Here is a 15619-nt window from a genome sequence, read left to right on the forward strand (position 1 = left end):
TTGAATTACTAAAGTAAAATAATACCATAGCTTGGTCCTATTAGGAACAATGCATATTTGTGGTGGGATATAAATTTGCATAACTAACTAAAAATAAAATTATATTAAAATCTTTTTTTAATTAGTTTGAAATCCTTTTAAGGCTTATATCCCTTATCCCTAGCATACTGCTGTCTAGCCAGGACTATACTACACTGCTCCAGATGTTCCTTGAACACTTGCTGGCTCAGATGCCATTCAGTTCGTAGCGGAACGCTCGGCACCTGAGCGATTTGGGCAGGTCGTGTCCTCGGAAGAGCGCTTCTCTTATCAGTGATAAGGCCACCGCTATTCGGAGTTGAGGTGAGTTTCGTTTCGGAGTTGAAAGTGGAACAGCAGTGCTCTCCCGCTCTCTCCCCGAGAGGCAGAGAGATATTTCGCTCTCGGCAGGACGAAAGCCGAAGTGTCCACCCGCGCACAAATCTAGGCAACAGAGGTTCGGAGCTTCGGCAGATTGCCGTGTGTGTGGTGAAAGCCGCCAGAAAGCCGAAGTCGGCCACGAACCACCGACCTTATAGAGGGGTTCTTTGGATGGGGTGGTGCAGCGGCGGCGGCGGCGGCTTCTGCCTTTCAGCTGGGAATTTATTTGCGCAAAAACGAAGCGGCTCAGTTTCGTGTTTGTTGTGCGCTCGTAAGGATGTGTCCGCTGGCGCTGCCGGACTTCGTGCGTTCGCGTCGCGTGTGTGCGCGTTTATCCTGACGCTGAATATATCTCAGCCAAAGAGGCCAGAAGGGCCACCAAAAAGTGCTTCGAGCCAGGCCAGAAATATTAAATATAACCGGGCAAAAATATACCCAGTGAATGCCAGAATAATCATGCAAATCTACAGTAAATGATTGAAAATCAAAGAAAATATAAAATGAGGCAGTCGGTGTCCAGTTCGGTGTTAAGTTTTCATTTGTGTTCGTGTGCTTGGCGTGTACCAAGATCCCAAATACCGACGATCTCGAGGATAAACCAGTAACTGATAGAAGGTCTTGAGTTGCAGCAAATAAAAAATACAGCAAAAGGTGGTTATCCCTAGAATTCCGGTTTTGACCCACAAGCATAACTAAACGATTTATAATAGAGGCAGCAGCTAGGAAATAAAATTCCTAGCTCTTACTGCAGCATGTTTTGCATTTTCGATGGGGGTTTTGGATTTATGTTGACCCACTTTGCAGAACGTTTTCCCTTTCAATTTGCGTCTTGAAGCGCGTTGGCCAAGACATTTTAGCCAATTTATCCCTCGGCCATCTCAGTTAATTAGTTTAATTAGTGAGTGTCGTGGGCGGTTGGTTAGTCGGTTTGGTTTGGTCTGGTCGAGAAATTGGTTTGGCATTTCGAGGGAAAATGAAGACCCTTTTGCAGCAAAGTTTTATTTTAAACTGCTGACCCGGGATTCGGTCATGCCCTGCCGCTAATAGCCGACATTATTGTTAGGACTCTTGGAGTTTGGGTGCTTTTTCCAGGGACAGGACCAAACAAAAGACCACCCGATTGACTGTGTGTATGTGCCATTGAACAAACACCAAGCTGGAGAACCCTTTTTGCGCCATTTTTCTTAATTCCATGACTGCCATTTGTTGGGGCAATAAAAGCCAGCCAGCCAGCCAGCGACTTGAGACATTTCGTCGGCAAACGAAAAATATATAAAAATAAAATAAACAACAATGGCTGGGAAAAACTTAAATAAATTTATTTGCTTTGCCACTAAATTTGCGCTGATTTCGGCAGCAGCACTCTTATTGCCTCTACTACACTTTCGCATTATGTTTGCCCCACTCAAAAAAATGTTTGTCAACAAAGTCAGCGAAGCGCAAAAATGGTTCTTGGACCTTAAAACCCCACGAAAAAATAAAAAGAAAGTGTTTGTGTGTGTGCTTAACCTTTTGGAGGAGAAGGATTTTTGGCTCTGGAGTGGAGGCACACGTTCAACTATTTTAGAATTTGCGGCACGTGCCCAAATTGCAAACATCAGCAAATAATAAAATAAATTCAGGCTGCACCCTGGCATCTAAACCGAATTAGTCGAGTGTCCTTTTCGAGTAGAGGTTTTAGTAATGTTTAGTAATGCTTACAAGATGATTAGGCGTATGTGGTTGGCATGTGATAAATTCCGTTGAAGGACTCTTCGTGTAATAATTTCATTGTTGCAGCTCGGCGATTTATAGTGCGCTTTCATCGGGGCAACAATTACAGTTGTACTTGCAACAAAGGCAACTTGTTGTTGGATGGCTGGTTCGTTTGAAAACCCCCTTTGTGGCAACACTTGAGTCACACAGCCACTGCAGTTGCACTTAAGCTGCTGCTGTTGCAGTTGTTATTTCTATTTTCTCTCTATTTTTTGCACACCCATTGTGCAACGTCTGGCATTATAATCTCCATCTATATGTGCCACCAAGTGGCGACAGCGGTACAGAAAAATACTCAGAGACGACTCCACTTGACACGTGTTTTTATAGGGTTTTTCTCTTCCTTACTTTTGCATGGCTTAAACTTTAAACTGGCTCAATCTATAGAGGACATTCGCGACACCTCTGGCCGTGCTAATTAACCAAGTTCCAGCATTCCCATTTAGCTGACTGCTTTTCTTTCATGTCAAAGCATTTAATTATATTCCTGCATTTACCCGCTCTAACTTGTGCTCCACTCTTTCGCTATTTTATATTTTTTTGCTCACTGTTGGACTTTGCCTGATTTATTTATGCATTTACCTTTTGCGAGCTGCCCGGGGAGGAAGCTGCTGTCATGCTGCTGGTTCGTTGTCTTAATTCATTTTTTATTCCAACGTAAATAAGCTGTAAATTACAACTTCTGTTGCTGTTGCAGCTGATGTTGCTGGTGTTGCTGCTGTCCCGTGCATATTTTGTATGATTCTACTCCGACGATTCCCGGGCTGCTTGTTGCCTGCCCCGTGCCTCATGCCTCATGCCTCGTGCCTCATGGCAAATGCAGTGCCATATTTTTTCACTCTTCACTGCCGCACTGTTTTTACCCATGCACTTAGAGAAATCTGCAACATAGCAGCCTCATAAATTTAAAAGAAAAATATTAACTAGCTTAAAATGTACATTTACTAAATTTAAAATTTAAATAACTAATGATAATTTTAAAAAATATTTTTCTAACTATAGATACCTTCACTAAAAGAGTTTAGAAATTCATAAAAACGTAAATTATTTTGATGATTGAAGCACATATTTATATTCATTGAGTTTTATTAACATAAAGATACTTAAACTTCAAATATTATCAACAAATTGTGAGGAGAATTTTTAAAAGTGAATATTTACAACCGCTTAATATAAGATATTTAAAATGGTTTGTACTCCAAATTATTTAAACAATTGTATAATTCGTTACAAATAATTTTTGCCAGCTAAGAATATAATTTTAATAATTCTGGTAAACTGGAAGTGTAAAAATGGTATTTCCAGAATGGTTAAGATTATTTTCGAGATGTCTGAAATTACAAGTATCATAATGATGGATTATTGTGTGGTATATTTTTCTCTGTGCTGCAAGTCACATCCCCCGCTGGTTTCGACTGGCAGCTCCTGCCTTTTGCTACTGTTTAATTTAAAGTTCGCCCCCAAAAGGGGCGCCACTGCACTTGGAAGTGGTGTTGTCATAACTGCAAATCGGCTACTGACATCCAGCTACTTAACGCTCCTCACTGTTTTCCACTCGCTGTTTGGGGCATTCGGGCATGAAAGCGGCTCGGAACTGTCCACGGACCCAAAGGGGACTAATGGCCAAGAATGGACTCAAAAAGAACCGGTAGGGGGGGTTGAGGGGTAAATGGGGGAGGAGGTGCGTTTGGAATTATGTGGAAAATTGAGAAAATGTTGCTCAACTACAAACTACAAGTTCCGAGGCACTTTAATTGCCACCGGGCACATTGCGCCACTCTGCAATCCACAACCGGTCATTACGAACTGGATTTGGGTGGTGGACCCCTCCTGTTTTTCCATTTTCCGGGCCCTTGGCTTGGGCGGGTGATACTTGTTGAGTGACGACCACTGACGGACTGCCACCGGAGATGAAAATGCTTTTCCAGGGGGCAATTGTCGTTAAGGTGCTTAGCGTAAGGCGTTGACTATTTGAGGTCGTCTAGCCGCGACTATTAATGGGCTTCTCTAAGGGACCATGTCTTCATTAGGGGTCTACCTTTTCGAGGAATTACGCAGGCCTCGCTGTTTGTGTGAGAACTAATAACAGCGATTAGCTGTGTATCAAGAACAGCACTACCATTCCAATTACATATTTTTGTAGGCAGTTTTACTTTTCCATTGACTACGTGTAGTGTTATTTTTTCTATTTACGTTTGTGCCTGGCTAAAAAAGATGTTTTTATAATATACTCAATATTGTTCACCTGAACTGTTTATTAGAATTTATTAAAATATGTGTAATACGTTATTTCTCAAACTAAATGTGAATTTTACATGTTACAATATATATTGACGTGAAATTGTTAATTTCCTGTGTGCAGGAAAGAAAAATTATATTCTAAGAAATAAATGTAAAAAAATAATTTAATTTGTAATGGTAATGCTGAAAATTTAATCGAAAGGCGATATCATTTATATCACAAGACCTCCACTTTCATATTTCAAAGCTACACTGAGGGTCCTGTATAACTTGTATAATTTTTTTAACCGTCCTGATACTTAAGCTAAGCCAATATTTATGTTCAAAAAGTATTCAATGTTATAATATTGTTTTTTCAAAAGAGAGCCCAAACAAACTTACGTTAATGTTGTTTCCTGGCCACGGCCAAAACCAAACAAAAACAGCAACTCGTATTTATGAAAAAAACTTATTTACACAAACGGAGTTTTTATGTGCGAAAATTCATACCGGCACACATTGTGGTGTCTGTGAAAAAGTCAATGTGTTTTTGCCCACGCGGAAAACCAAGGGTGTGTAATGTGGAAAATAACTTCAATTACCAGCTGCGGCGTGTATAATATTTTGCCAGCACTCTTTTGAATTTTTTTTTTGCGAATCGGTTGATTGTTGAGGAAAAAAGCGGGAAATCATATCGGAAAAGAGCTCAAACCAGAGGTGTGCGTTAAAAAAATTAAAAAGTGATTGTGTACTTGTTAAAGCAGAGAAATTTCGCAACAATCTGTGGAAGGAAAATGCGTATAGTGCCTGAGGTCCAAAACGATTTGCCGTCTGCACATCGCTCTGTTTTCATTGAAACTTGCCGTGAAAAGTTACAAATTTGAACTTTAAATTTTAACGTCAACATAGGGTGGAAGTCTCCGGAGGGAAGGGGGGGGTTAACAAAAAATAAACTTGCAGCCTGCAGCAAACACATTAAAACAAAGTTTTTAAAAGCAACCACAACATTTACGTCATGTGCAATGTGCGGCGGGTTGCGTTCGTTGTTCGTTGTCAGTGTTGTTGTTGTTGTTGCTGTTGTTGCACGGGCTGCTGCTGCCAAAGTTGAAAAGGGGAGTGCAGTGGCAAGAGGGGGGCGTGGCAGCTTTAAGGCTCCCAGTTTTTATAGTCGAAAGCCAAGTTGTTTGGGCCAACAGCAATCGCCATTTGCTGCCACATGTTGTAACTGTTGCCGCATTAAATGTGCAGTCCGCCTCCGGCGCATTTCACTTTTACTATGGAGCGCAGCATGCCCCCCTCGGGTTTTACAACCCATCCACTGCCCCACCACTGCGTTGCACCACCCTTTTTGGCCACATTAGTTGACTGCACACCACCAGCAGAGATTTCACTCCATTTTATGCTGTCAGACTTCCGAGAGCGCCGCTGTTCTCGGTTGTTGTAAAAATGCCAAATTCATTTTCAGCATATAAACTTTAGCACACACACACACTCTCTTTATATTCCCCGCTGTTCCGGACTGACATCTTTAGTTAATTTCGCAGCCGCAGAAACTAAAACGAAAGGGATAGTGTCTGGGGATTTTAGGAGACCGTAAAAGTCCCTCAAATTGAAAATAGAAAAAAAAAACCGTGGCAGAAGCACAGAATCTGATAAAAAAAGAAATCTAAACTAAGAGTTAAGAATCACTAAAAAAAGCAGAAGAACTCTTTAAAACTATTCCCAAAAAATCTTTAGCAAATATAAATTTATAGTTTAGAATCACCAAGAAACTTTGAACATTTCAAAACAAAAAAGAAATAAATATTTAAAAGTTATAAGCTCTTCAAACACCATATAAAGCAGGTCAAAACTATTCCCCCCAGCAAATACACCCAGTCTGATTGAAAGCAAAAATCAATCGTCAGCAAATCAAATGTGATCCTGTTTGCACAACAAATTTAATTTTCATTTCTGCTCTCTCTCTCGTATTTGCAGCTCGTTCAAAATGATCACCTAAAGCCAAAATCGGTGCAAACGAAAACAAACTAAAACCGTATCAAAGTTGAATAACTAAAAAACGCAACAGCTCATAACGCAAACATAGTTTAATTGGCACTGGAAATAAACCAAAAATAAATGTAAATTGATTTCGGAAAGCCCAAGGGCAGACAACTAAAAACCTAAACCCTACCAAATTCAACAAAAAAACCAAACGTAACGCAAACCACCGCATAAATTGCTTTAGATTAAAACGAGAAAAAATAAATAAAAACCAAACCCCAATCGCATCAAACAAAATGACGCTGCGCATATCGGCCGGAAACGGAAATCATCGAGGGCTCATCATTCCAGGCTGTGTGCTGCTCCTGATTTTGGCCACCTTGCCTGCTTCGCGGGCAGGACGAATCTTTGGTAAGTCCTGGAAAAATACATGTATATATTTATAAGGGGGTTGTGATCAAAATTTCTATCAGCTGTTGTTTGCGGCTCTAATTAACGCGGGCAGTTTGCAGCTAATGGAATTTTTAATGCCGGTAAAGGAGGTCCTTCTCAGCCCATCCTTTTCTTGCCCCCCAGAACTTTCTTGGCTTCCCGTATTATTGGTTTCGGGTCAACGGAGCCCCATTGACACGGCAAATCGAGGGGTCGGGGCCCTCATGTTCTTTTCGTATTAATTATAATTACAGAAGGTCGCCTTTTTATGCCGGCAGTCGACGTCGTATACATTAATGAGGGACGTCAATGTCAAGAATAAACAAAAGCCTCGCACTCTGGCTTTGTATTGGAAATGTCAGCGACATTGTTGTCTTCTCCTTGGGTGTACACATTTATTGGATGTGTGTGTGGTGTGGCCTGCATTGTTGATGTAATGAAAATAATTACATTTCTTGTACGTGGTCTGTAATACCCGGCTGAACAGGAAAAGTCACCAGATTTCGGGGACACATTCCGAACTAATTAACTGGCAAATAAATAAGTAAACATGGCAACAGTTTTGTGCACATGGTGATAATTTACATTTAATTATGGCAGCATAACTAGTTTTCCAAAAACTGCCGAAACGGGAAAAAAGGGTTGCTCTGCAACTTCCACTGGGGTCTCTAGTCACTAATTGCAGGCAGGTTTTCGACTGTTTTTCCGGCTTTCCTCTCCAGTGTGCCATTAGATTCGGTCACAGAATAGTGGCAACAGTGGCAACAACAGAAATAACTAGTGAAAGCGGACCCAATTCGCCGCAGCTGGGAAACCAAAACTTTTGTTGACACACATTTTTTCACGGCCCCAAAAACTGTGCTTCGGAAAATGTGCACGCAAATGAGCGCAGTTCGCTCGTCATCAAGAGCTGCAATAAAAAACGGTTGGAAAAACAGGCGCTAGCATAAAAAGCCACCGCATAAACTAGTAATGACGGTTGGCTTTTATATTTTTGTAAAATATTTTTAGTTGGAATTATCCTGGAATTATAAAAAGATTACACCTCTTTCCAAATTAACCCTTTTTAAATGGTTTTTTTTTTCAAATTGTAGGAACAATATACTTTGCAATTGTATAGTTTCTATATACAATTTTTGTTAATACTTACACATTTAAACATATTAAATTATGAAATTTATTTATATATTTGGATATGAAAAGTATACCAACTGATTTTGGTAAAGAAAAATCTGTGTCTTAACATTAACCTAACATTTTCAAAGGATTTTTATTCCAGTTCTTGTTAGAGAAATTATTATGTTAATAAATGAATAAAGCATTTCAGCATTTATTATCAAAAAAAATACTTAATAATTTTCAAAGTTTTGATTTGGGCATCACTGACTACCCAAAAAACACTCCCGATTACAGATGCGAAAATGTGAGTGTGTGCATTGGCATTAGGTTGCAGTTGGCGGTGCTTTTTGTCAGGCATTTTAATGTCTGCCTTCAGCCGCAGCCGCAACAGAACAGCAATAAAACTGCAGGACACACACACACACAGGCAAACAACAGCCGCACAGTCACACACAATCACACATTCATATATAGATATATCCGACCATGAAAGCGAAAAGTTTACGCGCTTGTTTGCTATAATTTCGATTGTTTTCACTGCAGCAGCAGCAGTAGCAGCAACAGCAACAGCAGCAACCTGCCACGCCCCCTTGGCCAACACACCACCCACCCACACACACACACAGGCACACACAGATTCCAACGCCTTTCAGCTTCCCAGGACAATTGTGCACCATTCTGCAGCAATTTTCGTTTTATTGATGTGCATTGCCGCCATTGCAGCGAAGTTTGATGCTGCAACTGCCACTGCCACTGCAACTGCAACACACTGAAAATAAGCTGCATAAGTAGCACACACTTTTACTTTACTTTTGTTTGCGTTATGTACTTTCGGTTAAGTGCGAGAAATTTATGAAAAACTTTTGAAAATGTTTTCGCAATTAAAGTCCCGGCGACACAAACAAAGCGGGCTTCGAACAAAACGGAGTGTACTTGGTCTACTTTCCACTGCCATCTACCATCCACCATCTAACGCTTTTCCATAGAACTGCTGGCCCAAGTGGGCGTGTAACTGCAGCTGGATGCGGCTAATTGTTGGCATAAACGATGCCACCCAGATTGTTTCAGATGCACGGGAAACAAAGGCGGCTTCCTGCTGAATGCCATCCTGTGCAGGGGAAAAATCACCCAAATTGCCCATCATCCGGGAAGTTTTTATCTCGAAACAGACAGTTCTTGAAGTGTTTTAATCCTCAAAGCATAGAATATTTATAAAGAGCCAAGTCACTTAATAATATATATTTTGGCATATAAATCCATTGATTTCTACTTGGTATATTGAAAATAGCTATTTTTGTGGCATACAGAAAATATTTAAGTCTTAACAAACCTAATACATTAGTTTAATTTAAGGGAATAAATAAATTGTTTTATTTCAAAGTTTAAATATTTAAATAAGTCTAGTGACTTTAAAAATACATTCCATACATTTAATACATAAATCGATTGATTTTTGTTTGGTATTATAAGTTCTTAAGTTACGTATTAACAGAGTTTTAATGAATAGTAAGGGAATTTTATATATATACTATTTCTGATTTTATTTATTTTTTATTTTTTTTTAAATTTTTAAGATAACAAGTATATATATTTAATGTATATTTCCTAACTTTCGCAATTTACCAATTAAATCTAATACCAAAGGCACTCCCTCCTTAACGATGTTTTTTTGCTTAATATAGAAAAAAAGCATAATTTGTTCGTAGCCAAGGGATCCACTTCCCCATCCAGAAAACTTATCTAAAAAGCTGTCGCCTCGATACAACATAAAGTTAATGGGTAACCAATAAAAACAATGGTGGCAGCAGCCCCCATGAATAAGTCAGACAACTGTTCCGCCATTTCGAGCATACGAAAAGCTTGAATCGGCAATTTTTGCCATCAGGACATATTTATTGGGTCTGCAGCAGCGACACGTGTGCTTGAGTTTTACCTGGTTTTTTTCCCCTGGGGACCAGACACATTGTCTTTTGGCCATTTAGGAATAGTCAAGCATTAAGCGCAAATTGGTGAATTGAATGCTTGAGCGGCGGCAGCCTTTGTTTGCAGCTATTAGACCGGCTAGAATGTCCTTTTTCGACGCCGGGATCCTTTTCACACATCTGCAATTACATCGGCAAAGTGTATTAGGCGCACGTCGCAAATCGTTTCGCCTTTGTTTTTAAATTATTCATGTTATGGCTAAGAGCAAACAGCGATTTAGGACTCCCCCGATTCGAGGCACGCACTTTATATTCAGCTCATTACTGGAGACGCCGAACCATTGGCGACATCGTGGGGCAAAAATGCCGAGATTTTATTTAGTGGGGGCCTCGTCCTTGGCGGCTAGCCTGTCTGGAGTAATTTCTTTATTAGATTCATTCGGGCCCTCTAGGAAATTCTCACTTGCCCGGGGCAGAAGCAAAAGCAAAAGCACAGGGAGGACGAGCAACAGAGGCTAAAAACAATTTTCTAAATTAGTTTTTGCTATCCTAGCTCGCTGGCCAACGAAGCTGCAAAATAGCAGAGGATATTATTTAAGAATTACACAGAGTAGCCGGGGGATAAAAGTTAGTTTTGCCCATCCTTTAATAACTTTTAAAGCTTAAATTCCAGCTTCTGTCTGCACACATTTTACAGTCGTACATAAATCATCGAAACCCACCAACCGATGCCTTACGGTTATGAAAAATTCAATAAAATATAAATAAAAAACTCCACACATGGTATTGGAATTTTTTTTCTTTGGTAGGATTGGTGGGCTCGGCTTTATGACAACAAATTTTAATCATTATAAAATATACAGGAGCCTGGAAATTCTGTGCTTGCCCAAAAAACACGTTCAATCAAAAAATGCATCGAATTTTCACCTGCTTCCATTGTGCAATACAAACAACCGCCAATGTCTGAATATATAGTTTTACTCTCATGCAATATTTCATACACATTTTAATTAGTGTATAATTAAGTAAGGAAAAATGATCACGATGCGTGTAATTTCGAAAATGGATTTACGAACAAATAAGGTAACCGCAGTGGAGACCTGATTAAAAGGGCTGACTTTTAAGGGGTTAAGTTTCAAAATGATTTAAATTTGAATACAGAATTTAAGGTTGAATGTTTTCGAAAATAAAATATCGTCAAATAGCGTTTCTATATTTTTGTAAGGACATGACTTTCATCGTAAAAGTTTTAAGTAATTAAATTACAGTTTATTTGACCATTTCATCGGCACTTCGCCTTTGACAACCTTGGTTTTTATTTACTACTCCTCAACTGGTAGCTCTCTATAAGTGTGCTAAAATAACTTACAGTTTGCTTTGCACATCGGCAGGCAAACAGAAATGGCAAATCCATTCGCATTGACAAACTAAAAGTGCAAACAAGGACTGCTTTGACATTTGTTTGGTTTGCCACAGCAACGAGTACATGGTAAATAATGCGGGATATTTGACTTTTCAAAAAAAAAAGAAGATAGAGGGGAATTGTGGAAACCGAAAATAGAAAATAGTTCCCCGGACACGGACATGCCATGCATGTCATCAAAATATGCCAGAATCGGGGGCCTTTTCATAATTTATGCGGACAGGGCGCCCACAAAATAATACAATGCCTTTGGATTTAGGTGGGGCAGACAATATGGATGGCAATTTGATGGTGCTTTGTTGCACGGCCGCCTGGCCATTGGCATTTTCAATTAATGGAAAAATGTCAGCGGGGTTCTTTCGGGGCCCACAGCGCAAAATAATGGACAAAATTGCAGCGGAGCCCATGGAAAACGACACATGCATATCAATTAGCAGGTTTCCAAGCTCCCGTTCAGGTTCTACGAATCAAATTTGATTATTTGCCACGATTCAGGGGGAAATCAGAACCTGAATCAGAATCTGAATCAGAAGAGAACCAATCAAGCGATCATCGTACTTGAAATTCGATATTACGTATACGCCGAGTGGACTCGATTTCTGCTTGTTTGCGTCGCCATTTACTGAATCTACGGCTGGCCGGTCAGCTATGCCAGCAAATTCAATTAAAAATCAAAACGGCAAAGTCAGAATATGCAACTGAATATGCATATATATATATATATTTGAATGATTTGTAGCTAAAAAATAAAACAGAAATTTGAATGCGAAAAATATTGGCAAATAATAATGCAGTAAAAACCGATGAAAACTATTTCAGCAATGTGAAAATTAAAAAAAATTTCCTTTGCGAAAAATAAACCAAATCGGTGTCAGCAAGTGTGGGAAACTCCTTTGTTTTATTCGTTAGTTTCGCAGGCGAAAATTGCAAATAATATTTTACGCTTTTTACACAAATTTTCTACCACGCTGGCTTTTGTCGATGTTGTTGCAGTTGCCTCTATTTTGTAGGATTTTCTGTCCTCGGCAGTGTCGTCATCGTGGCCAGCTTTGCATATCGAAATAATTCAGTTACAAGTTTAATTAAATTTTAGAAGCAGTGGCCAAAACACTATGCTTTTGCTGGTAAGGGATATTTTTTGGAGTAAAAGAATATCGTTATTAACAGCAGACGGCATTTAAAATATATATGTAGTGCATGCACAGTTTAAATATGACAGATTTCATCCGTCTAGGCCAGTTAAAAAATATTCTATTACGGTGCCGAACAAACGGAAATTAAATTTTCATTACAATTGTCCTGGGCAAAGAGACAATTAAGCCATTGGGAAATTATGAAATTTATGCAGGTCGTAAATCTTTAACAAAGTTTTGGGACGTTTGCCGCTCGAAAAAGCAAATATAATTCCCCCAATGTGGGTCATTAAGCAATTTAATTGCATTTAATGTTTATTTAGGCAACATTTCCAATCGAACGGCAATGAGTTGGGTAAACAACAATAATTGATTAGACAATCAAAATTACATCTGTAAATATTGATGATTAAAAATGCAGTCGACTGGGGATGGCAATGGAAAAATAATAGAAAACTACTGCTGGTTATATTTAATTTAGAGCTGGCTTTATTTCAGGTCGACTTAAAGAGCAAAAGGCAAAACCAGTCCGGTCTCCTTTGTTATCCCTTGGCCATCGTGCGCCCATTATAATCCCGGCTAAGCTGCAGCGATTATTGTCTAAAAAATTCATGTATTTCATTATTAGCCAGGTTGCCAACGGCCCAGCATTTCCGGCCATCTCATCCTGCCCACCTGCGGCTGTTCATTTGCTGTCATAATTTAATTTTTGCCACCAGTCCGAAGGACTCTGGGCCAAAACTCGCCGACAGAAGCCGAGAAAGGAGGGTGCCAGGGGCCAGGGGCACGGAAGGGCGCACATCCTGCGATGATGCTGGGCTCGTCCTTTGGCTACGGCTCCTCCTGCAGCATTGTCTGCAGAAAGTCAACCTAATCCACAGAGTCCCGTCCCAGGCTCCGAAAATCCCAATGTGGTCGCCGCTGTGGCTCATTAATCCATGCAGCCGAATGGCAGCCCTCCACATGGCTTGTTTTGGTTATGGTTTTTGCCCTACTACTACTCACTCCTACAACTTAGCTGCACTGGAAAAAAATTAAATTAAATTAAAGGATGATTTTTATCTGATTTAAAAGCCTACAATTTGTAATCATAAATAAACAATAATTTATAAATACCATGTTAAGAACCATAGTACTATTTAAAAATGGTATGTTTAATAGTATAGTTAACAAATTTTTAAAATTTACCATTTCAACAACAACATTTATAAATACCATGCTTAGAACCACAATACCATGGTTAGAGCCATAACACCAAATATATTTATCGCTCTCAAAATATTTAAGAATTTTCAAAAATTCACCGCTCCAATTATGAATTATGAAAAGCAGGAAACCTGAGCTTAAACCCACAAAACCTTTTTTAATTGCTCACCTAAAAATAAATACAAATTCTCCCAAATTCACCACTACTTTCCCCGAGTGTCTTTCACTCCACCATCTGCGTTGCCCATAAATCAGCTGCCCGCGGGCAGTTCATCATCATCATCATTATCGTGGTGGCCGCCAAATGAGCGATTCCCCATCTGGACTCCAAAATTAGTTGCGTTGCGCGCATGAATGTCACCATTTCTGTCGCTCAATTTGCTACACAAATTATAAACACCAAATGGAAATTGTAATAAAAAATGTGACAGAATCACGGACCCCGGTCGTATCCTGTCCAAGGATCCTTGCAATCGCCGCGGGGTCGCAAAAAACACAACAAAAATAAAAAAGAAAAGGGGCGGGCAACTTAAACTTTGCCGAAATTGAAATGCCGCTGGCTTATTTAAGCATTTATTTCGGCGTCGGACGTCGAGGCGGAAAGTCAATAATGAATAAACTTCCCCCAAAGCAGGCGGGCACAGCTTTAAGAGTCAGCGACTAACTGTAATGAAATTCGCATAAAAATCATTTGGCCACTGCCGGAAAAAAAACAGTTGACCGACTTCAAGCTGCAAAACAGGACAATGGCAAAAAATATATTAAAAAAGGAAGAAGTTTTTGGTTTACTTAAATTGGCCCCCAGAACACAAAACATTTTTCCGTAGCAGTTCAGATTTAGCAATTTAAAAATAAGCCCCTATTTTAAAATGATAAATGTTATAAATAACTATAGTTAAGTATACTTAAATTTATTTTAACGATAAGTATATTCTTAAACATATATACCACACGTTCTAATGAACTTATGGGCAAAAGTGCTTTTTAATATGGTTTAAAAAATGTAAGAAAAAGGATTTTTTTGATTTTGAAATGTCCTACAGTTCCCCTTTTAAGTTGCAAAAATCACTTCATTTTTTCTCAGTGCCATCATAAATCCCGAGCAAATTGCAGCAAATACCAGTCGCTTTCCTTCAGTTTTGGCCACTGTGCATGCCGACTTTGGTGGCACCCGAATTGCCATTGCAGCTGGTTGGCAAGTGGCCCAGACTTTGCGTTTTGCAAACGGCCAACGGCTGAAGCTTGGCCAAGAGCAAAAGCAAGGACAGTTCGTGATGTCGCGCCTATCACAACCAATTTACTAACGAAGCAGATAAATCCAATTTCTGGCCGACAGCAGCTTAGCTTTCTAGCTGCAGAGCCTTGAAAAGCAACAGAAAAAGCAAATAACAAATAAAAAAAGCACTTCCTTTGGCTGGGGACAATTTCCGCTTCCGGTTGACCGGCATTGCAGAATATTAAGGGGGTGTTGTTTGGCTTATTAGGCTCATCACCCAGTTTATTAGGCTCTTAAAGCGTTTAGCCCAAGTCGATGATTTTCTTTGGCATTCTTTTGATGAAGCGGCGTCGTTGGCGGTTTCCTTTGAGCCGCCTTTGTGTGGCGAAAAAAACTTGAGTTCGACTTTAAATTAATTAAATGAAAGTAATTACAAAGTGCGAGAAAAGCCAGGGCAAAGGAAGCACTCTGTCAGATTGGAGTGCGGTTGCCGAGATGAATCAAACTCGACTTGAAAACACCTTTGGCAGGAAACTGCAGCCGACAAAGAGCAGAGCGAAGTTGCATTTTTTCATCAGCCACAGCCGCAGGGGGCTGGAAAATGCCAGGATAGAATAGGAGGAGGATCCAAAGGAATCCGTTCTATTTGCAGTTCATTGCTGGGAATTTTAATCAATTGCAGCCGGCAGCAAGAAAAGCCAGAGCCAAAAGAGACAGCTCCTTGACCGAGGATCTCTTTCTCAGTCTAGCTCCTCCTGCTCCTCTAAAGACATTATAATTTCTGCCACAGTCATTCATTATTGTTTGCCTT

At 39.8% G+C, this 15619-nt stretch overlaps 1 protein-coding gene across 2 annotated transcripts in view; it reads left to right on the plus strand.

Moving 5' to 3' along the window:
* The first annotated feature begins 683 nt into the window (after nt 1–683).
* LOC119545752 (tyrosine-protein phosphatase 99A) overlaps nt 684–15619 on the plus strand; it is a 119699-nt gene continuing 104763 nt past the window's right edge. For both annotated transcript variants that reach the window (XM_037851586.1, XM_037851588.1), the window contains exons 1-2: nt 684–1050; nt 6352–6768. In XM_037851586.1, coding sequence (XP_037707514.1) covers nt 6654–6768 — 115 coding nt within the window. In that variant the 5' untranslated portion in view covers nt 684–1050; nt 6352–6653. The remainder of the gene's footprint in view (nt 1051–6351; nt 6769–15619) is intronic.

The sequence above is a fragment of the Drosophila subpulchrella genome, chromosome 3R (assembly GCF_014743375.2).
Source record: "Drosophila subpulchrella strain 33 F10 #4 breed RU33 chromosome 3R, RU_Dsub_v1.1 Primary Assembly, whole genome shotgun sequence".
Taxonomy (NCBI): Eukaryota; Metazoa; Arthropoda; class Insecta; order Diptera; family Drosophilidae; genus Drosophila; species Drosophila subpulchrella.